A 22,714-nucleotide genomic window follows, 5' to 3' on the forward strand; every position below is an offset into this window, starting at 1 on the left:
CCAGTGTCTGGTAAAGGCCAAGAATATGCTCACATTTTACCTGATAGGGATTTGAGAGGCAGGGATGCATCCAAAATGGTTTTGTGGTGTGGTGGATGTGGTGATGTACAGTGTCAGAGCACGTTTCCGGACCTGACTTGGTCCATTTTTTTGTGGCAGTACAAAAAGGTTTTGGCCTAAGTTATAGTCCTTGACTCACTAGACCAGTGGTTAAAATTTGCATTAACCAGAAGGGCTGGCTCTGTCCTGGAATGTACTCTGGACCCCATAGAGGTGGGTGAGAGGAGGATGTTACACTGAAAAAAGTGAAACAGTGCACTTCATTCAAAGTACTTATTTACATTGGTCTAATGGAAAATTGTGGTTTCCAGTTTAAATCTGCTGGAATCACTTTACAAAATCATAAATATATATTGTGAGAAACTAAAAAAATTAGCTGTAACAAATTACATCATTTTTTAAAAAGTTGATCCAAAGTAGCATTTTTGTCAGTGTAGCTAAGCTGACATCAATTATGGACAACCCCTCTCACCCCTTACATAAGACTGTGGGAGCCTTAAGCAGCTCCTTCCATAATAGATTGCTGCACCCTCAGTGCAAAGCAACACTTTCGCTGGTCATTTATTACAATTGCAGTCAGACTGTATCAAATCAATTTTATTTATATAGTGTCAAATCACAACAAACAGTTGCCCCAAGGCACTTTATATTGTAAGGCAAAAGCCATACAATAATTACAGAAAAACCCCAACGGTCAAAACGACCCCCTATGAGCAAGCACTTGGCGACAGTGGGAAGGAAAAACTCCCTTTTAACAGGAAGAAACCTCTAGCAGAACCAGGCTCAGGGAGGGGCAGTCTTCTGCTGGGAAATATGAGAAATATGTATAATATATGTTTGTGGCAACATAATCACCTGATTTTGTTTCTAGCACCATAATCACCTGCTGACTTTGCACTATCAACTACGTTTACCGTCACCTTTTGTGCTTTATTACATGCACACCTGTGCACTTTATCCTGTGCCATAATTTTACCATATCGATACATACGTATACTCACTATATTTTATTTTTCCACTTAATCTGTTCACATCAGTATTTATGCATCTGCCAGCAAACATTGCAGTATACTTTAGTCACCTTTCTATAATGTAAATATTTTTCTTTTCTTTACTACTGCACGACTTTGCTGCTCAAACAAGTGAATTTCCCCCGCTCTGGGAACAATAAAGTTTATCTTATCTTTAATGTCCTTTAAAAATGTCTGTCTTTAATATGGTCCTGGATTGGTATGAGTCAAGGATTTTCAATCAAAATTGACTAAAAATATCACAGATTTGAAGGATTTGGCCACATCAAGGCTTGAACCACATCAAATGGGTAGTGTAAATTTTATACCTTTGGAATAGAGTTATATGTGTCAAATTCGTCTGGTCTGTGCCTCCATTTTTAGTCTGAGTAAAGTTCGATTATTAAGTCTTAGTCTGTATCTGCCTGATGATATTCTTTTTGTTTTGCCGACTTAATGTCAGACACAATCCAGTCTGTTCAGCATTACCACGTGCACAGTCATACACAGCATTAGCTTCCATTACAGCGGTGGCGTGCTTGGAGAGCGTCCCTTGCAGCAAAGTAAGCAAAGTAATCATGTAAATCAAATAAAGGCATCTCTGAGAAGAGTAATCACACATTAAGGAGGTCACCTAGTGGAGTTTTGATGCTTTCTGTGTGTCCTTTAGAAGGAACATGTCTACAGATATCCAGAAGGATGCTGTTGGTTTTCTTCATCTTGTCTTAGAGTGTAAACTAGAACAGTGACAAACCTTTACAGTCTACTGACAGTTTGCTGGATTTGCTTTGAGCAGTTTGACAGCATCATGTAGAACTTGTTTTTTTTTTTCAGTCTTTCCGTCTCAGGGTCTTGGAGGCCACGTGTTTAGCAGGTGTTTACCTTCCTCCGGCTCTGGGTGTGGCGTTCCTCCGTCTGTTCTGGGTGGCTTCCTGCACAGATCTCAGGTCTGTCAGGCGTCTGCACAAACAGCCGGACACTTCTTCTGCTTCTAATTACACGCTGACAAGCTGAACAACGGCAGGCGGGATGCAGAAGGAACAAAAGGGAGCAGGAGGCAGAACCTGGAAGCTAAAGATGGAAGTTGGACTTGGCAATGAGCGTGACTGCTGCTGAGTCAGTCGGGCTGTGGCGCCGTTGGAAATCCTACTTTTCCATGACTCTTCCCGGAGTTCTCTCCTGTCATTGGTTGGTTGGTTGGTGTGAGTAACAGCTGCCTGCAGTATATTTTTTTGGAAAACTGTTCCCTGGCAGGACATGGAGGAGCTGCTGCTACAGTCAAAGAAGAAACGTGCAAACTGGAGCAAAAACAGGTTGGATTTCCCAAAGTACCGGTCTTGTTTTATTTGAATAGGTGCAGCATTTTGAATTACTTTCAATGACTAATACTGGAATCAAATGACTTTTTGAGGATAAGACGTAGCACCCAGATGTCTAGGATGCGTTTTTCTGATGATGCAATGCCAAAGCACTTTTTGAAGTTAATGCAAAATATCTTAGAACAAAATCATCCTCCTCTTTTATTTTTGGACGTATGGAGATACGTACTGCTCCAAAGAGTTTTCGAGACACTGTGGATCACTCCACTTACCTCATGTCAAGTTACGTGTTGTGGAAGAGTGGATGACATCTAACTCAAACAAAGTCTATATTGCTGTGAGTGAAACAGGAAATGATTCCCACACAACAGAGGAGGGCGGGACAGGTTTTAACCAATTAGAGCAAGGCATGGATGCAACACAGTTTAAACAAAGCGTGGCTGCACACGCTGAGGAGCACAGTGTCAACGTAATAGATTCTACAGCACCAAACATCAATATTCATGATGACAGCAAGAGCACATGTCAAGGTTCCCAAATACCACAGGACCATGAATGTAGTTTTAGTAATCCAATAGAGCCAAAAAGTCAAGACATTACACAATCCAGCAGAGAAACGGATGCCGTTCCACAGGTCAACGTCAATCAGGATCAAGAACCCAACCAAGAAGCAATAAGAGCTGGTGATTGGAAGGGTTCCGATGCAAGAACCTCCGATTCTGTTATGTCCGCTGAGAATGTGGCGTTTCACCTTCAGGACTCGGCTGCCCGTAGACCATCTCACAGCAAACATGTAGTTATTACTATGATGAGGATGAGCTCTGTTGTTGAAGAATATGTTGACTTCCCCGTAACAGCACAACCAGGTTTGGAGCACTCCGGGGATCAGACTGGACAAGTTGAAGAGGAGGGGAAAGGAAATACAGTCCCATACTGCAAGGGACAGACCAGAAGTGTCAATAACCCAACTGCGGTCACCTCCTTTACAACTTTGGGCAACAGTCCTCTACCTGCAGGCACTATAACAAGAACCACTTTCTTCCCAACATCCCCATCTGAGAAGCAGATCCAGTTCCCCACACTCTTTGGTGGTCTGAAGGCCCTGAGAAAAGAGGGGACAGGGCCTGAGACTGAAGCCATGGCCCAGAACAAACCATCACCTATGGACTCTGGAAGGACAGCATTCCCTGAGGCTGATAAAAAGCAGGGTGAATCAAAGGTTCAGGGTAGCTTCCTGAACCAAATCTCCCTACTCCTAAGCAGGAAAAAGAGAGGAGAGGAGAAAGAGGAGAAACCTGAAGTACAGAGGATGTCTGGTGATCGGTCTGAGGGAAACCATGAGGAGGTTGAAGAAAGGAACAAAGCCAATGAAGAATGCCCAGAGAAAGAACTGAACCTAAAAACAGAAGACCCTGCAAATGGTTCCGAGGTGGCTGCATTTTCAAAACCTCCGGTGTCAAGTGCAGAAACTGCCTTTGATGCCTTCAAAGCCTTCTTTACTCCAAAACCACTGAAGAAGGATGCAGGAGGGAAAATGCACCCAGAGGCCCCGAGGAGGATTAGCCATGATAAGGATGGGCTGAGAATGTTCTTTGAGAGAAAATCCAGGAAGACAGCAGCAAACAAAGATCCGTCAGATGGCAAAGTATGGACTATGCTGTCAGGACAGATAATCCATCATATTATTCAGTCTTTCTTTGTAAAATGAACTTTACCAGGCTCATTACCTGAATACTGGTAAAGATGTTCTAAATCTGTCAATCTCTTTGCTCAATAGTCTGAGGAACAAACTCCTGGCCGTCTGCACACGGTTTGGCCTCCACTGAAGGATGAAAAACCTGGACTGAAGTATACCGAAGCAGGTAAATCCATGCACATAAATATACTGGAAAAATATATCTCCATACTAAATTATAAACAAGAGATAAGACAGTTAAAAAAACTCTTTGTTTTTTTTTTATCATTCTAAGGGCCTCCAAAAGGGCCAAATATGACATTTTGCACACTTCTCAATTCATAACAGAAAAATTGTTCAGTAAGTTTTTACTTGATTCTGCATATATTGAGTCATTGTCGACCTACACTAAGAGTTTCACTGACCTTGTATCATTAATTAATCTTAATTACTCTCTTTGTCCAAAGGATTTGAGGGTCTCTTTCCTGAAATCTTTCATTAGTTATTTATTGGAAGGGTTAAGTGACTTTGTTCCACCCATAAATCTAATAAACCAAAAACAGCAATACTTTTCCATGCTGTGAATATTTGTGACAGGTGTTTGTTTGAGATGAAACAGCACACAGATTAGGACTGTTTGCTCTCGAGTCATGTGCTGGATACAATATTGAGCTCTACTGCCAAGGTAAACACAACTCCACCCAGTGTGTCTGCAACTGGTACACCTGTGAGACTCCAGGACCTTCAATGTGTGAAGGGATTAAGAAGACAGGGGTCACATGAAACACTGACTCATGTCATACTCATGCGGACCGTGTCAACCCCATCCAGGTTTCATAGCCAAGGTGTTCAGTTATGATACTTTGTCAGATCTGTTGTGCCAAACCAAAAGTGAGAGTACACAGTACCTATATTTGGTCCCAATCCAAATAAGTGAGTCCCGTATCGACTCTGAGGCTCATTGATGTTGATATTTGTGGATGAGAGTCAATGAATCCCCCTGGATGGTCCATCACAGGTTACTTCCCCAGCCATGGCCAGAACAAGTTTACAGCTGGGTGGAGTCGGATAATCCAGATAAAGCAACGTATCCAAGGATGCAAACAGGTTGCATAAAAGGGAATGGAGAGTTAAATTAAGTCCATTAGTGGTAAATCAGTTGTATCATAGTGTTGCATACATTTGTTCATCTCTGATGAGAGTAATTTTTACTATGATAGAGTTGATTTTAATCTCTGATAGATAATTTTTCTCTGTGATAGTTAATTTCACTGTCCCTATGCCCGAATAACACCAGTTAGTACATACTACCCAACCAACACTAGGACACAATTTCGATGTACTATGCCAACGCCATTTTACTGTGACTCTGATGTTTACAGGTGATGCGTACGCACATATGCTACCAAAATGACCATTTTGCAACATCGTTCTTCTTTAAATGGCTCCTGTTGTACATTTGCAAGATGTCGCGGCTCCTTGGACGCTACCGTTTGCATGGATGAGTGTCATTTGCTTTGAATTTTCTCACAAAGTTCTTCTTTGGCTATCAGGTTCCAGCTGCATCATAAGATGCGAAGTGATGGGTTGCTAAACATAGATGTAGGGTTGAATGATAAACAATAACGCCTGACAAAATCACGTCATTGCATAACACAATCAGCTATAAGGTGTTTCCATGGCAACAGAGAGGCTCATAGACACCACAAAGCCAGACAAATAAAGTAGTACAACAACAAACAGGTAAACAATGCGGTTGAGACAGTTCCAACGCTGCAGAACATTGTGTTCGTTGCACGGACTCGCTGCGATTTGATCCGTGACATGATGGCGGTGCCGCGTCTTTGGTGGCACACATAAACTGAAGGGGTTTAGCCATGCTTTTAGCTAAACTTCCTTGTCCTCAAACAAGGAAGTTTAAATCTTAGCCAGAGAGAAGAAATGGTTTGAGAGAGGGGTGAAAGAGGCATTCTATGTGAAACAGTTGTGAAACAGTTGAAACCCAGCCTTAACCGGGGAGGGGGTCTGAGACACGCTTTGTCCCCTGTTTACAATGGGGTACTCAGATCAAAACAGCTTCAGTCTTTTGTTCATGGTAATGAGTCATTCATGCCATCAGGAGAGGCGTCAGTCCCATTGTTAGCAGGGACAGCTACCCTGTCATTAGGAGGGTGCTAACTAGAGCACAATAGGTGCTAATTAAAGCAATTGTTTAGTCACTAGCCAACAGCAGTGTGCCTCTCGGTAGGAGGCATCTGGTTAGGTTTAAAACTCCAGCTTTTGTGGCTTCTGTTTGTTCTTCTCGACAAGGGTCAGACAGAAGTCAGACTACCAGAGCAAGAATTTTAGCTGAGGAAGCTTCTGCGATTTGAAGCGAAACGTCCTCGTGTCAAGCAACCCAGTCCAGTTGAAGATTCAAGCTTCTCTACTATAGAAACCACCTGGACAACTGAGAGCCTACACAGAAACATAACAAATGCTTCTAAACAATGGAACCATTTCAACACAATTGCTTCATATTGATTCAGTGGTTCAAAACGCTTTGGTTTCTCCGTCAGTAATAAAATGCATCAGCAACCACATTTTTTTAGCACATGTGCACAGAAACACTTAAAATCATGAATACTTGCTAACCAGAACATTAACTTATCACATGTCCTTTAAATTACCTAGTTTGTAAATAATTGAAGTCTGTAGTCTACTGTCTCAACACACAGTTAGACTGATTAGGCTCTGTCTGTAGTGACAAGGGACCCAGTTTTATTAGACAATAGATTATTCGATTTGTTAAGCCATTTATTGGCTTACCTTGTCATCCAAAACGTGGCCGACTCAGAAACCAGCTTCGAAGCTTTGCTCGAATTCTCCCTGAACTCTTCACGTATCAGGTGACGTATCAGGTGACAGGTTTTCAGCCAATCAACGATCAGAGAATCCTGCAGTAAGAACGTTGTCAGCAGACAGCTGTTTCTGGTATGAACCTCTCCTGTCATTAAGAAACAAAGCGCTGTGGTCTGGTCTAATCTAGTCAACAACAGAAAATTAACAGGGGAACTTTTTTTTATTTTGGCGTGACATTTCTTGCTTGTGTGTGAGAGCGTGAGATTGATGCTGAAAGCGTTGGCCACCCTGCACCGAGGAGCGCTGGGTCACAGGCCGGTGGCCTATGGGCATGAAACTTTTGTAAAGTGCTGTTTAAATAACAAAAGTCAACTGAGAGCTGCTGTAAACAGTTTTGGTGTTTCTGCTGCTGCAGGGAGTAAAGCTAAATGTGTAAAGCTGCTGCTGAAAACTCATTTTCTTGAATGTACTTGAAGGTAAATGCATTTTACTGCAAAAGCAGTAGAAGCTGCACAGCAAGCAGTTTTACTGGGAAAATCACAGAGTCAACTATGAACTGACCAAAAAAACAAAAAACAAACAAACAAAAAAACAATGACCAGCAAACAACAGAATGTCGCCTCCTGTGGACCTATATTGTTGCTATCCACACTGTCTTACTTTTTAAACCTAAAGAAGTGACTTTGATGAGTGGTGAAATCTCTTGAGTAGACAAAACTAGATATCACTTTAAACCTTCACTGACAGATATACAATGAATCCATGGTGCCGTATTTATAGACAGCCCATCTGACCTAGGCTTTAGAAATGAAAGAAACTGAAATACAAGCTCATGTCAGGCTACATTCAAGTAGTGAAATGACCCCCAGTCACACACGACAGCATTCACGGCCACAGGAGCCTATAACTCCTTCAAAGTTGTCTTGGTGGCTTCCCTCACTTGTCTCTTGGTTACTACAACAGACATTTATCATACAGTAACATACTGACTGTATTTCTTAATGATTGATGTAATGAAGTCCAAGACTTATTCAGTGACTTGGAAATGTTCATGTATTCATCCCCCGCCTTGTCTAAAGAAAACTTTCTGTAAAAGTGATGATTTGCATTAATAAAATAATCCTCATATTTGGTGTGTTTAACAAGGTTGGGTAGGATTACTTTGAAAGAATACATGTGGATTACATGTATGTATGTACATACATTTGGATTACTTGTAATCTGATTACTTTTGGATTACATTTCAAAGTAATCCTACACAACCTTGGTGTTTAATAATTTATTGGCACTGAAACCCTGTATTAAAAATGGCCATAATTCCTAAATAGTTAATGCTATTTTTTAACACCTTGAATTAAAAGGTGCACAATCCTTTTCTAAGCACATGAAGTACGCATGAAATACAGTGTCTTCCCTAAATATATGCCAAAATGTTGTTCTGAAACTGTACCCGAGTGGAAATGAAATCTTGCACCAGATGTGCTCAGTGAGCACAGGCTCCACCTGGTGGCAGTACCACAGTAATACACAGACAGGGTTGAGGTAAAACTAAGTCCTTTGTTTTTCCACTTGGGGCCGCCACAGCAGATCCAAGGTGGAGCTATATGTTGATTTGGCACAAATTTTACACCAGATGCCCACAATCTCCAACTTCTGTCAGATTTAAACATTTATTTGTGATTCATGGCATGCAGTTTGATTTGATAAGAGATGAGAAGAAAATGTGAATTGAAATATGTTAATTTCATGTTGATGTAAAAGAAATAAGTGAAAACATCTCAAATATATTAGTTTATGACAGCAGCAAATTTATGGTCATGGGTGCACTCATGTCATTTTTTTTTGGATGGTTAAATCAATTCATCATGCTATCAATACCTGTAATAAAAAACAAAATTAAATTTGGTTCACCCTCATTAGCGTGATCATTCATACGGTACAGTTTCTTTGCTCAGTGAAGCCAATAATAAGAGCACAATGCAACTTGTTCATTAGCCTCTTGAAAACGCCAACTAACAAATAAATTGAATAAATAAACATCCGGGTTCAATTGTGTACTCCCACTTCCAAAAAGTCAAAATTTTAAAAATGAAAATTCAGATGATAAATATTAGCAACTTGATGGATCCAAAAACATCAGCTACGAAGCGAGTACGCGTATCGCACATCAAATGTTTACTCGACTGTAGCTCAGTGCACGTTGAAGGCTAACCTCCAGATCTCTCCCCATGTTCATCCCTCTTGGATTTAAATGGCTTCTTTTGTTTAATGCTTGATCATGGACTTTCCCACTTTCTTCAAGAGCTTCCACTGATCTTCTTCCAAATACTACTGTCCTTCTTGTTTTGAACGATTTTGCACATGATCATACTACCGCTCTTATTGTAAATAGACATAGCTGGTGGTGGACTTCAGAAGATGGAAGATCCATCCAAACCCAGTTATCATCAGTGGAACTGAAGTGGACATTGTGGCCTACTACAAGTATCTGGGTGTCCACATAGACAACAAACTGGACTGGACTGTAAACACGGATGCTGTGTATAAGAAGATCTTTGAATGTCTGCAGAAATATGTTGCAGATGTTTTATCACTCGGTGGTCTCCAATGTCATCTTCTACGCTGTAGTGTGCTGAGGCAGCAGGCTGAAAGCAGCTGACATGAACAGACTCAACAAGCTCATCAGGAGAGCTGGCTCTGTCCTGGGGTTGAGCTGGAGTTGGTGGAGGTGTCAGAGAGGAGGATGCTGAGGAAAATGCTCAGGATTCTGGACAACACCTCCCACCCTCTACATGCCACACTGACACCCTGTCAGAGCACCTTCAGTCATAGAGTGAGACCACCGAGGAGCACCACAGGATGCCACAGGAGGTCTTTCCTACCTGTGGCAAATCAGACTGTATAACTCCGCCCCCTTCTGCAGAATGAATACATAAAGGAATTATTCAGAGTTATTTAGTTATTCAGAGTAATGTCTTCTAGTCATTTTGCATAAATTTGTTGTACTTATCGTTAAAAATGCATTGTTTGGGATAAATAAAGTTGATCTCATCTTATCTTAATAGGATATACTCAGCCTGTAAGTCAGGGTGGTACTGATAGGAAACGTTTGTATTAAACCAAAATGAACAGATCGCGGGAGAAAATACAGTTTGTTAGAGGTGACTGGGTACCTTTAAAACTAAAAATCTACACTGCATGAAGATCTTGATTGTTGCATTTAGCACTATTGTGGTGTTGTACAGCAGCAAAATTACACACACACACAAACACACACACAGTAACTGTCCAAATAGTTATGGACCTGGCCGTAGATTAATTTATCCACTACCTCATAAATGCGTTTGCTCTTTAACTAACTATATATCAAGGCCTATGCTTTACTGCACACGAGGCTCTGCTGCCATCATCTGGTGAGTTATTGTATTGTTTTTGACTGGATTTAACTCGAACCTCAGAGACCCTTCAGCCTTCCGTCCAAATCCGACTTGAGTTTGTTGGGTAAAGTTAAAGTTAAGGTCCATGGATGTCTTATGTTTGTTGTATCTTGTGTCTCTGTGGATTATTGTTCATGCTGTCTTCACACAAAAGGTGCCGCTGCTTTAATCGTGAACATCTGGAAAAACCAAGCAATGTTTTTCATCACCCCCTTTTTTCCTTTTCTGTCTGCTCTCAGAGCACCAGGCTGATCTTCTGCATCTGAAAAGACAATGCAAGGATGAGGTGGAGAAGCTCCGCGTCAGTATGAAGTGCACACTGTTACTATCACCAATACATAAAAGTCATCTTTGGACTGCATCAGTTTGTTCAAGGTTCAAAACCCTTTATGTTGTAATAGAGACATCACTGTTCTTCTAATTTTTTTTAGGAGGATTATGGTCAAGAAGTGGCCAGACTGAGGGTGGAACACGAGGAGACTGTCAGCCACCTAGAGTCCATCCTAGGTGAGCTACAGACCAAGCTCCACCAGGTCCGCACGCAGTGCCGAGTAGACCGCCAGGATGTTGGTGTGTCAGCGGGAAATGAGTGTTTACACAAAAGCCTCCACACTGTTGCCATTCAGACTGATCGAGAGACCTTTGCTCAGGATGTGGAGGAGACACAAAGTCCTCAACCGCAAAAGATCACCCCTAAAAAACTGGACCTGGCTTCCATCAGGCTCAGCCTGACTGCTCAGAGGGACAACACATCGCTGTCCTCCTCACTGCCCCATAAGCCCTCTCCTCTTCCTGGAGACCACCCGTGTCCTCCTCAGACCACATCACCTAGGAAAACAGACTCTTTGTCCCCTCCGCCGCCGCCACCACCGCCACCGCCAGCCCTAAACCACATGCAGTCATTAACTGGCTCCTCAGGTCCACCTCCACCACTTCCAGGCTTTGCTCCTCCACCACTTCCAGGCTTTGCTCCTCCACCACTTCCAGGCTTTGCTCCTCCACCTCCACCTCCTCCAGGCTTCGCTCCTCCACCTCCAGCCCCTCCAGGCTTCACTCCTCCACCTCCTCCTCTTCCGGCCCCTCCAGGCTTCACTCCTCCACCTCCTCCTCTTCCGGCTGGGGGACTTGCGATGGATATTCCCAGGAAACAGGTGGTGGAGCCATCCCGACCTATGAAGCCTCTTTACTGGACCAGAATCCAGATTCAGGACAAAAAGTAGGTGCAGCTGAAGACATTTTTTAAAAATGTCAAACTCAAGAAATCCAAAACAAAAATTCCTACATGACCTACACACATTAGCAGTGATGGAAATTTATTACTGAGTTAACCACAACAAATAGCAATGAAAATAAACTGTGGAAAACTTTTGAGGTTCCAAATGATCCAAAATATCAACATTATGGAAAAAAGCCTTTTTCCTTAACATTAATACTTCATACATCACATTTTAATTTAAATACATTTTGCAATCATACAGTATTGATCTACGTTTGAGTACATTATCTTTTTTTCTTCTTTTGGCTGTTAACTCGAGGTCACCACAGTGGAAGTGATTCATTACTAGTCACAAATGTCAGAAGAATGATGTCTTCACTCTTTCTCTCTCTTCTTTAAATTGTCTTTTCAAATATGATACAAAAATGACTCTAAACAGTGGCTAATCAAAATTATATCTGTCCTCTATCTTCAGCAATAAAACACTGTGGAGCTTTTTAGAGGAACCAAATATAATTAACACCAGCGACTTTGAGGATCTCTTCGCCAAAGCCACCACGCATACAAAGTCGAAACCTCTGTCAGACAAGTTTGATAAGAAAGTCAAAGCCAAGAAGGTAATTTTTGAGCAAGAAACTTCCAACAATCCTCTGGATTTTCATCCTTAATGGAATTAAAGTCCAGCTGGGGGCGCCGTTTCTCTCAAGTACAAATAACATTGAATTTAAGGAGAAAGTTGACAAAATCAGAAGTGAAGCTTACCCTGGGTCCAGAGCTGGCCAAAGATCTCGTAAATCCTTGAACGTGACTTTTGAAAAATACCTCGTACTAATGCTGTTCTGTGTGTCAGATCATCAAACTGCTGGATGGGAAGCGATCACAGGCTGTGGGCATCCTCATATCGAGCCTTCACCTAGACATGAAAGACATACAGCAAGGTTAGTTATGGAGCATCCAGAAAGGTCAACAGGTTGAGGTCAGAAAGTAAACTTCCTACAGGCACTGCACTAGAATAAACTAGAATCTGATTTGAATCTAATATGAGTTTATGTGTTAATGATCCAATTAATTCAGTGAAAATGTTTTGTTCCGATTGTCCTTCTAGCCGTGCTGACACTGGACCATTCTGTGGTGGACCTGGAGACTATTGAAGTACTGTTTGAAAACGTACGTGTCACAGCACACACTTACTCCACTCCTTCATTGTGCACAAACCGTCACATTGCAATGCTTTGTCAGGCGTCTTGGTGTCAAAGGTGACCTTCAGTGAGCTGAGAAACAGTTGGGCAGTGATGCAAATTATTGCCTCAGTTTTCTTCTTGATGTCCTCACATTCTCCACTGATGCTCTCTACCATCCCTGTCCTGACACCATGCAGCCTGACAAAGTGTCAAACCTGAATCAGCTCGTCTGACTTCAGTACATGTAAAGGGATGAACGTTTCATTCATGCTTCTGTTAAATATGTCAGAGAGCTCAGCCAGAAGAACTGAAATTGATCAAGAACCACTATGAGAGCTCGGAGGGAGACGTCAAACAGCTGGACAAACCTGAACAGTCAGTATCTTGCTCATTAACAGAACATAAAATGAAAGCATGTGTGTGCACACAAATAGTTACTTTAGCTGAAATGCAGAAATAGACTTTCAATAATTCTGTACTTGTTTGCCATGTGCTTGTTCTTCAGGTTCTTGTACGAGCTCTCACAGATCCATGACTTTGCAGGCAGAGCTCACTGTATCATCTTCCGGTCAACTTTCACTGAAGGCATCACCTCCATCAAACACAAGCTCCATACAGTCTCCTCTGTGTGTACGGTAGGAAAGAGCACCCCAAACCTGAATTTAAGTGTCCGTGCGGTTCATATCCATCTTGCAGCAAACTACTACTGCCGTGCAGCAAAAAGGCATTTTCCCCGTCTTCCTGGTTACCGTGCGCACTGGCACAGTATTGTAATCACTCAACTGAATGTCTGTCTATGTACAAAACAGTGGTCTACTCTACACTGGTTCATCTTATTATTGAAATGCCGGTATTCCCATCACCACGAGTGCTTTAATTTGAAAAAACAGTGCGCCTTAGTCATCCTGTGTTTCGTAGCGTAGTGCTGACATGGCAACAACAGCAACACAAGTTTATTTACGATGGATGGCGCATGTGATAAAACCTTCTTTCGTGTCAGTTAGGTAGAGCTTTTTACGTAAAAACTTTCTTCTCATCATGTTTCTTCCTGCTCACACAGAGTGTGCAGGTGCGTAGCCAGAGGGGCGAGCAGACAGAATGGAGTAAAGCATAATAAATACTATTAATTGTACTCAGACAGCATACATACGTCTCCCTCACATCGGCATGACGTATCAAATGTCATCACGGAGATATCGCTGTAAGGTCATTTGCTAACTGGCAATATGTCTGTACTTAGTCGAGGATATCATTAGATGATGTTTGAATGACTTAACAAAAGCACCAGTTCTAGGCTCGATGCTATAATCACAACGTTTATATTTTTTATATTTCAGTCAAACTAGCTCATATTAGTAATAATGAATATATAAATGTTGCGGAGATGAATTAGCCAAGCTCTTCAGTATCTCACCATGTCATTTAGGTCCTTCAGATTTTTTTCAGTAAATGTTTCTGGGGAGCATTAGCATGGCTAAAAACCTTCAACTTCTGGGGGTGAAATTTTAATTTATAATTGTTTAAAAAAAAATCCCGCCTCCATAATTAATAGGGTGAAAGACAAGAGGTGATCCAAAGCTAATATCAATCAGCTTTTTGTCATTATGATGATGTTACTAAAACGTCATGAAATGACATCACAGTAGTCCAAAAAGACATTTTCTGGATATGTGCAGTGTTATTTACATTATGTGTACAGAGTACATATCACCCCTCTGATGCCTTTCATTTCTTTTAGTATCCAATAGGTTTGCCACATTTAACTGATCTCAGATTTACCTTCAAAATTTAATGTAAGACAAAAAAGTATCCAAGTAAACAGTTTTAAATCATTTTTATTTCTGGAAAATAAACATTCCCAAAGACATTTCACATGTGGAAAAAGTAATTATGCTTCAAACTCTAAACTCTGTCCTGTGCAGATGTTTCACGGTGACTGTGTTATTTTGTGAAGGCTCTACTGGAGGCGACCACAGTCAGGGAAGTGATGGGACTGGTTTTGGCTCTGGGGAACCACATGAACGGAGGCAGCAGGATCAGAGGCCAGGCCGACGGCTTTGGCCTGGAAATCCTTCCCAAACTCAAGGATGTCAAAAGCAGAGTAAGACCGAAATTACAACAGTAGAAATACCACCTCCACGCTTCAGAGCCGCAGCACAGAAAATCAAAACACAGCCACATGTGAAAGGTTGACCCACCCGCTGTATTCAAGGGTATCAGGGAAACATACAGATGCACATCAGACTCTCAAGATTTGACCAGAACCCATGTTACTGAGGTTCAACCTTATTCTGTAGTGGATGTAAAGGTCAGCGCTTTCTGTCTACACTCGTTTTGATGTATCTCCTTCAAATATGGCTTCATCTTGTTTGGGGAGAGTTGGGATTTAATTTTTATTCCTCCCAAACTGACTTATATTTTGAACAGATCAGAACCCTAAACATTTTTGATGATTCAGTTCTAGTAGAAAGCTGTGGAACTACTCGACAGAACCACCACAAGTCCCAATTAATAACTACTCTGGCACATAAATGGTCCATCGTTACCTCTCGAAAGTAACCATCAATCCTCTGCAGCCAGGTGGAATGTGGACGTGTCCTTGGTCTTCTGCAGCTACTGGGGTTCAAAACACTGAGGTACCTGCATGCTGGATCATGGCTGGACAAACCCACCATATGGCCAAATTGTCTTAGCTGATGCTGCCTCATAATGAGACTCCTCATGAGTCTCCTTAACGAACTGCTCATTTGACACAAGGCCATTCCAGTGGAGGGACCACCATCAGATTTGCCAGGTAGCTTCTCCCCAGAAAGAGATGGTTTAGAATGTGGGTTTCTTCTCATTTGTTAGATTGTTTTTTATTATTATTATTTTTACAATTTCTGCTGCAAATCTCCATGAGATGGTTACTTACTGCAGCAACAAGAGGTCTCATCCCCTGGGAAAACTCAGTCCAGGTTAGGGCTAGGGCTAGTCCTGGGACCTGTTCTTTTGTATCTGTTACTGTTTAACAGTCCACTGTGTGAAATGTAACAAACGTTACTTCAAATACAACTGCTTCCAACAATGAAGTGAATATTTTAATTGACTGAGCACACGTATGCATCATTTGGTAATTTAAAATAACCAGAGTTATTGGCTAAAGTGTGTTTACCACTGACAGCTGGACACTGATTTCCTACGTTTTATGGACTTTTCTCTGCAGGACAATCGGATCAGCCTGTTGGATTATTTGGTGTCATACTACCTGCACAATGTGGACAAGGTACTGATTTTTTTTTTTTTTTTTAAAGTGTATAAATTCTTGCTGCTTGATTTAAGCATTGTTTTCTCAGTAATAGTTTTATGATTTAATGTGTATATGTGTGTGTGTGTGTGTACAGTGGCTTGCAAAAGTATTTATATTTCACATTTTTTAAGTTGTTTATGGCATTTCAAATACAAAAAGTAAATCAGCCTTCTCACTATAAAAATTTCTAAAATTATCTTCCTTAGATTCAAATTGAAAGTAAATCTCTACAACCTGATATAAATTAATTAAAAATATAAAAGCCAAGATGATGAGTTGCATAAGTAATCAGCCCTTTGGTATAATACCTGTAAATAATCAGTTTTATTGCCAGTTTTCTTCAGACAAGTCAGGGGATGGATACATGAACATTTCCAAGTCACTGAATATGTCTTGAACTTTATTTCCATCAGTTATGAAGAAATACAAACAGTATGGCACTCTAAGGTAAATCTGCATGGAGCAGACAGTTCTCAAAAACTGAGTGACTGTGCAAGAAGAGTGAGGAAAGCCACCAAGACACCCAGACAACCCAGAAGAAGTTACAGGCTTCTGTGGCTGTGATTGGAGAAATTGTGCACAGTGCATGTTTTGCATTTTGTATCCCCGGTTATACAGCTTCATGATGAAGTGGTTCACCAAATCATTAAATCTAAACTTGCATCTCAGATATACCTTCTGGCAAATTGTAGCTGAACTTTCAGGTCTTCTTTTTAATAAAACCCAAAGGGGCTGATTACTTATGCAACCCATCATCTTGGATTTTATATTTTTTATTAATTTATATAAAGTTGTAGAGATTTACTTTCAGTTTGAGTCTAAGGAAGATAATTTTAGAAATTTTTATTTTGAGAAGCCTGAACACTATATACGAGGTCTGTCCGTAAAGTATAGGTCCTTTTTATTTTTTTCAAAAACTATATGGATTTCATTCATATGTTTTTACGTCAGACATGCTTGAACCCTCGTGCGCATGCGTGAGTTTTTCCATGCCTGTCGGTGACGTCATTCGCCTGTGAGCACTCCTTGTGGGAGGAGTTGTCCAGCCCCTCGTCGGAATTCCTTTGTCTGAGAAGTTGCTGAGAGACTGGCGCTTTGTTTGATCAAAATTTTTTCTAAACCTGTGAGACACATCGAAGTGGACATGGTTCGAAAAATTAAGCTGGTTTTCAGTGAAAATTTTAACAGCTGATGAGAGATTTTGAGGTGATTCTGTCGCTTTAAGGACTTTTCACGGTGCGAGACGTCGCACAGCGCTCTCAGGTGGCGTCATCAGCCTGTTTCAAGCTGAAAACCTCCACATTTCAGGCTCTGTTGATCCAGGACGTCGTGAGAGAACAGAGAAGTTTCAGAAGAAGTCGGTTTCAGCATTTTATCCTGATATTCCACTGTTAAAGGAGATTTTTTTAATGAAAGACGTGCGGGCGGATTGCAGCATCGGCTCGCAGCCGCCGCGACGCTCCGTCACAGGAAAAACACCTCTGCTGGAAGCCTTAAGGACAAGTTGGAACATCTCCAGCTGATAAACAATTTCTCATATACTCACTCCACTGAAAGCCATCAAAAGCCAACTGGATTTTAACAAATGGTTATCAACACGGAGGTGTTTTTCCTGTGCCGCCACACCGCGTCGGCTGCGTCCCGACGCGCGGACCCGTCTGCACGTCTTTTATTAAAAAAATCTCCTTTAACAGTGGAATATCCGGATAAAATGCTGAAACCGACTTCTTCTGAAACGTCTCTGTTCTCTCACGACGTCCTGGATCAATAGAGCCTGAAATGTGGAGGTTTTAAGCTTGAAACAGGCTGATGACGCCGCCTGAGAGCGCAGCGTGACGTCTCGCACCGTGAAAAGTCCTTAAAGCGACAGTGTCACCTCAAAATCTCTCATCAGCTGTTAAAATTTTCACTGAAAACCAGCTTAATTTTTCGAACCATGTCCACTTCGATGTGTCTCACAGGTTTAGAAAAACTTTTGATCAAACAAAGCGCCAGTCTCTCAGCAACTTCTCAGACAAAGGAATTCCGACGAGGCGCTGGACGACTCCTCCCACAAGGAGTGCTCACAGGCGAATGACGTCACCGACAGACGTGGAAAAACTCACGCATGCGCACGAGGGTTCAAGCATGTCTGACGTAAAAACATATGAATGAAATCCATATAGTTTTTGAAAAAAATAAAAAGGACCTATACTTTACGGACAGCCCTCATATATATATATATATATATATATATATATATATATATATATAATTGCCACTGGACCTCAAGGCCTATATAGGATTTTTTCATGTTATATTTTTCGGAGTATTTGGAATGGCTATTTCATGGGATTGGTTAGAGGTACACCTGTGGTAAAATAGGAAACTCAAGTTTGGAACCATGCATGACCGTTCCATTGATCATTTGACCTTTGATTCAACTAAAGGTCATAACTGTTTAACTCAAGCAGTATGGATTAAAGGTCAGTATGGATTAAAGGCTTTGATCCAGTTTGAATTAAACATGGTGGAATGGTTGAAAATCAGCCAAAGAGAGCAACAAAGGCCAAAGTCAAAAACTGGGTCCAATAATGACACATAGAAGATATTTGGAATGGCTCCTTCAAGGAATTGGGTAAAGACACACATCTATGGGTTTTATGAGACACTAACATGACATCTTGTACCACTTTTCCATTGGTCACATGACCTTTGACTTTGGGTCTAACTCAAGGTTAGTTATGGTTTTGTCTCAGTCGAGGACAAAGTGGTTTAATTTTGTAGTAGAGAAGCTTGAATCTTCGACTGGACTGGGTTGCTTGACGCGAGGACGTTTCGCTTCAAATCGCAGAAGCTTCTTCAGCTAAAATTCTTGCTCTGGTGGTCTGACTTCTGTCTTGACTCTTGTAGAGAAGAATAATCAAGAAGTCACAAAAGCTGGAGTTTTAAACCTAACCAGACCCCTCCTACCGAGAGGCAGACTGCTATAGGATGGTGACTAAACAATAGCTCTAATTAGCATCTATTGTGCTCTAGTTAGCACCCTCCTAATGACAGGGCAGCTGTCCCTCTCCTGATGGCTCCCTTGACGACTCTGCTGATGACGTGAATGACTCATTACCATGAACAAAAGACTGAAACTGCTTTGACCTGAGTACCCCATTGTAAACAGGGGATAAAGCGTGTCTCAGACCCCCTCCCCGGTTAAGGCTGGGTTTCAAACGTTTCACAAAGAATGCCTCCTTGACCCCTCTCTCAAACCATTTCTTCTCTCTGGCTAATATTTTAACTTCCTTGTCCTCAAATGTGTGGTTAGTGTCTTTAAGGTGGAGATAAACTGCAAACTGAGGTCCACTGGCACCCTCTCTGCAGTGCTGGTATAGCCTTTTGTGTAAAGGTTGCTTAGTCTCACCTATGTAGTGTTCGTTACAGTTTTCCTGACATCTGATAGAATACACTACATTGCTCTGTTTGTAACTAGGGACCCTGTCCTTAGGGTGAACTAATTTCTGTCTCAAGGTGTTAACCGGTTTAAAGTAAACTGGGATTTTGTGCTGTCTGAAGATCCTCTGTAGGTTTTCCCCTACTCCTGCTAAATAAGGGAGAGACACTCTTCTTCTTGTCTCCGTCTCCTGTCTATCTGGTCTCTTTGTTCTCTGGGACTTCTGCACTTTGTCCAGGTACCATCGTGGGTACCCACATACTGTGAGGGCTTTCTGGACAAGTTGTTGTTCTTTAGCCCTTCCCTCTGCAGTTGTGGGCACCTGTAGGGCTCTGTGTTGAAGCGTCCTGATCACCCCGAGCTTGTGTTCAAGGGGGTGGTTTGAGCCAAAGAGCAGATATTGGTCAGTGTGAGTTGGTTTTCTGTAAACCCCTGTCTGGAGCTGCCTGTTCTCTCCAATCGTAACATCACAGTCCAAGAAGGCTAAATGGTTGTTTCTGGCATCCTCACGTGTGAACTTGATACTGGCGTCCACCGAGTTGATGTGTTCTGTTGTTTGATTTTAACCCATGTGTCATCAACATATCTGAACCAGTGACTGGGAGAGATGCCCGTGAAAGACGTCAAGGCTGTCTTCTCCACTCGCTCCATGTACAGATTGGCCACAATGGGGGATACCGGAGACCCCATCGCACAGCCATGAATCTGCCTGTAGTAATTCCCCCTAAACAGGAAATACGTGGTGTTAAGACAGATCTCCAAGAGCTGGCAGATGTGGTCTGGTGTGAGTTTGGTCCTTTCAAGTAGAGACACATCCTCCAGCAGTCTCTGCCTCACAGCTGAGACAGCCTCAGCGGTGGGGATGCAGGTGAACAACAAAGTCACAGCAAAAGACACGATTGTTTCATCTGCCTCCAGCTGCAGGTCCTTGATCTTGTTCACAAAATCTTGTGTGTTCTCCACATGGTGTTCTGAGTTACCCACTAGAGGAGCCAAAATCCACTTGAGGTGCTTGGCCACATTGTACGTGATGGAATCTGTGCTACATACAATAGGCCTGAGTGGCACGTCCTGTTTGTGGATTTTGGGCAGTCCATAGATGCACAGAGTGGCGTCCCCAGGGTACAGTCTGTAGTATGTCTGCCTGTCGATGAGTCCCTCTTTCTCCAGGTTTTGGAGGTAGCTAATGATTTTCTTCTTATAGCCGCTCGTGGGGTCTCTCTTCAGACGTTTGTAGGTATTGGAGTCACTGAGCAAGTTGCTGATCTTGGCCTCGTAGTCAGATGTGTTCAGGACCACCGTGCATCTGCCTTTATCCGCTGGCAGGATAAGGATGCTTTGGTCCTTTTGCAGTGCTGACAAAGCTTTCCGTTCTTCTCCTGTGATGTTGGACGGAGGAGGCTTAGCACTGTTCAGCACTGCTGTGACTCTTAGTCGGAGGTCCCCAGCTTCTGACTCTGACAAACTGTTATGTTTAATGGCTGACTCTACTGCAGTGATGTAATCTACTGTCGGTATATGTTTAGGGGTCACTGAGAAATTTAGTCCTTTAGCGAGCACATCCTTTTCTGTCTGTGTAAAAACTCTGTTGGAGAGATTCTTTACCCAATTTTCCCTGTTGTCACTAATTTGTCTGGGTGTATCTTTAAAAATACTCCCACTTCAACTAAAGGTCATAACTGTTTAACTCAAGCAGTATGGATTAAAGGTCAGTATGGATTAAAGGCTTTGATCCAGTTTGAATTAAACATGGTGGAATGGTTGAAAATCAGCCAAAGAGAGCAACAAAGGCCAAAGTCAAAAACTGGGTCCAATAATGACACATAGAAGATATTTGGAATGGCTCCTTCAAGGAATTGGGTAAAGACACACATCTATGGGTTTTATGAGACACTAACATGACATCTTGTACCACTTTTCCATTGGTCACATGACCTTTGACTTTGGGTCTAACTCAAGGTTAGTTATGGTTTTGTCTCAGTCGAGGACAAAGTGGTTTAATTTTGTAGTAGAGAAGCTTGAATCTTCGACTGGACTGGGTTGCTTGACGCGAGGACGTTTCGCTTCAAATCGCAGAAGCTTCTTCAGCTAAAATTCTTGCTCTGGTGGTCTGACTTCTGTCTTGACTCTTGTAGAGAAGAATAATCAAGAAGTCACAAAAGCTGGAGTTTTAAACCTAACCAGACCCCTCCTACCGAGAGGCAGACTGCTATAGGATGGTGACTAAACAATAGCTCTAATTAGCATCTATTGTGCTCTAGTTAGCACCCTCCTAATGACAGGGCAGCTGTCCCTCTCCTGATGGCTCCCTTGACGACTCTGCTGATGACGTGAATGACTCATTACCATGAACAAAAGACTGAAACTGCTTTGACCTGAGTACCCCATTGTAAACAGGGGATAAAGCGTGTCTCAGACCCCCTCCCCGGTTAAGGCTGGGTTTCAAACGTTTCACAAAGAATGCCTCCTTGACCCCTCTCTCAAACCATTTCTTCTCTCTGGCTAATATTTTAACTTCCTTGTCCTCAAATGTGTGGTTAGTGTCTTTAAGGTGGAGATAAACTGCAAACTGAGGTCCACTGGCACCCTCTCTGCAGTGCTGGTATAGCCTTTTGTGTAAAGGTTGCTTAGTCTCACCTATGTAGTGTTCGTTACAGTTTTCCTGACATCTGATAGAATACACTACATTGCTCTGTTTGTAACTAGGGACCCTGTCCTTAGGGTGAACTAATTTCTGTCTCAAGGTGTTAACCGGTTTAAAGTAAACTGGGATTTTGTGCTGTCTGAAGATCCTCTGTAGGTTTTCCCCTACTCCTGCTAAATAAGGGCGAGACACTCTTCTTCTTGTCTCCGTCTCCTGTCTATCTGGTCTCTTTGTTCTCTGGGACTTCTGCACTTTGTCCAGGGACCATCGTGGGTACCCACATACTGTGAGGGCTTTCTGGACAAGTTGTTGTTCTTTAGCCCTTCCCTCTGCAGTTGTGGGCACCTGTAGGGCTCTGTGTTGAAGCGTCCTGATCACCCCGAGCTTGTGTTCAAGGGGGTGGTTTGAGCCAAAGAGCAGATATTGGTCAGTGTGAGTTGGTTTTCTGTAAACCCCTGTCTGGAGCTGCCTGTTCTCTCCAATCGTAACATCACAGTCCAAGAAGGCTAAATGGTTGTTTCTGGCATCCTCATGTGTGAACTTGATACTGGCGTCCACCGAGTTGATGTGTTCTGTTGTTTGATTTTAACCCATGTGTCATCAACATATCTGAACCAG

The 22,714-nt window shown here is 42.2% G+C and overlaps 1 protein-coding gene across 1 annotated transcript; it reads left to right on the plus strand.

The window, feature by feature from the left end:
* The first annotated feature begins 2,177 nt into the window (after nucleotides 1–2,177).
* LOC117503547 (formin-like) lies at nucleotides 2,178–21,139 on the plus strand. Its single transcript, XM_034162806.1, has 12 exons — nucleotides 2,178–4,034; nucleotides 4,167–4,251; nucleotides 10,582–10,643; nucleotides 10,774–11,558; nucleotides 12,034–12,175; nucleotides 12,409–12,496; nucleotides 12,664–12,725; nucleotides 13,029–13,114; nucleotides 13,245–13,374; nucleotides 14,694–14,840; nucleotides 15,945–16,004; nucleotides 21,125–21,139. Exons 1-12 carry the CDS (start codon nucleotides 2,694–2,696, stop codon nucleotides 21,137–21,139), a joined length of 3,003 nt encoding a protein of 1,000 aa, XP_034018697.1. The 5' UTR covers nucleotides 2,178–2,693.
* The last annotated feature ends 1,575 nt before the right edge of the window (nucleotides 21,140–22,714 follow it).

The sequence above is a fragment of the Thalassophryne amazonica genome, chromosome 21 (genome assembly GCF_902500255.1).
Source record: "Thalassophryne amazonica chromosome 21, fThaAma1.1, whole genome shotgun sequence".
Lineage (NCBI taxonomy): Eukaryota > Metazoa > Chordata > Actinopteri > Batrachoidiformes > Batrachoididae > Thalassophryne > Thalassophryne amazonica.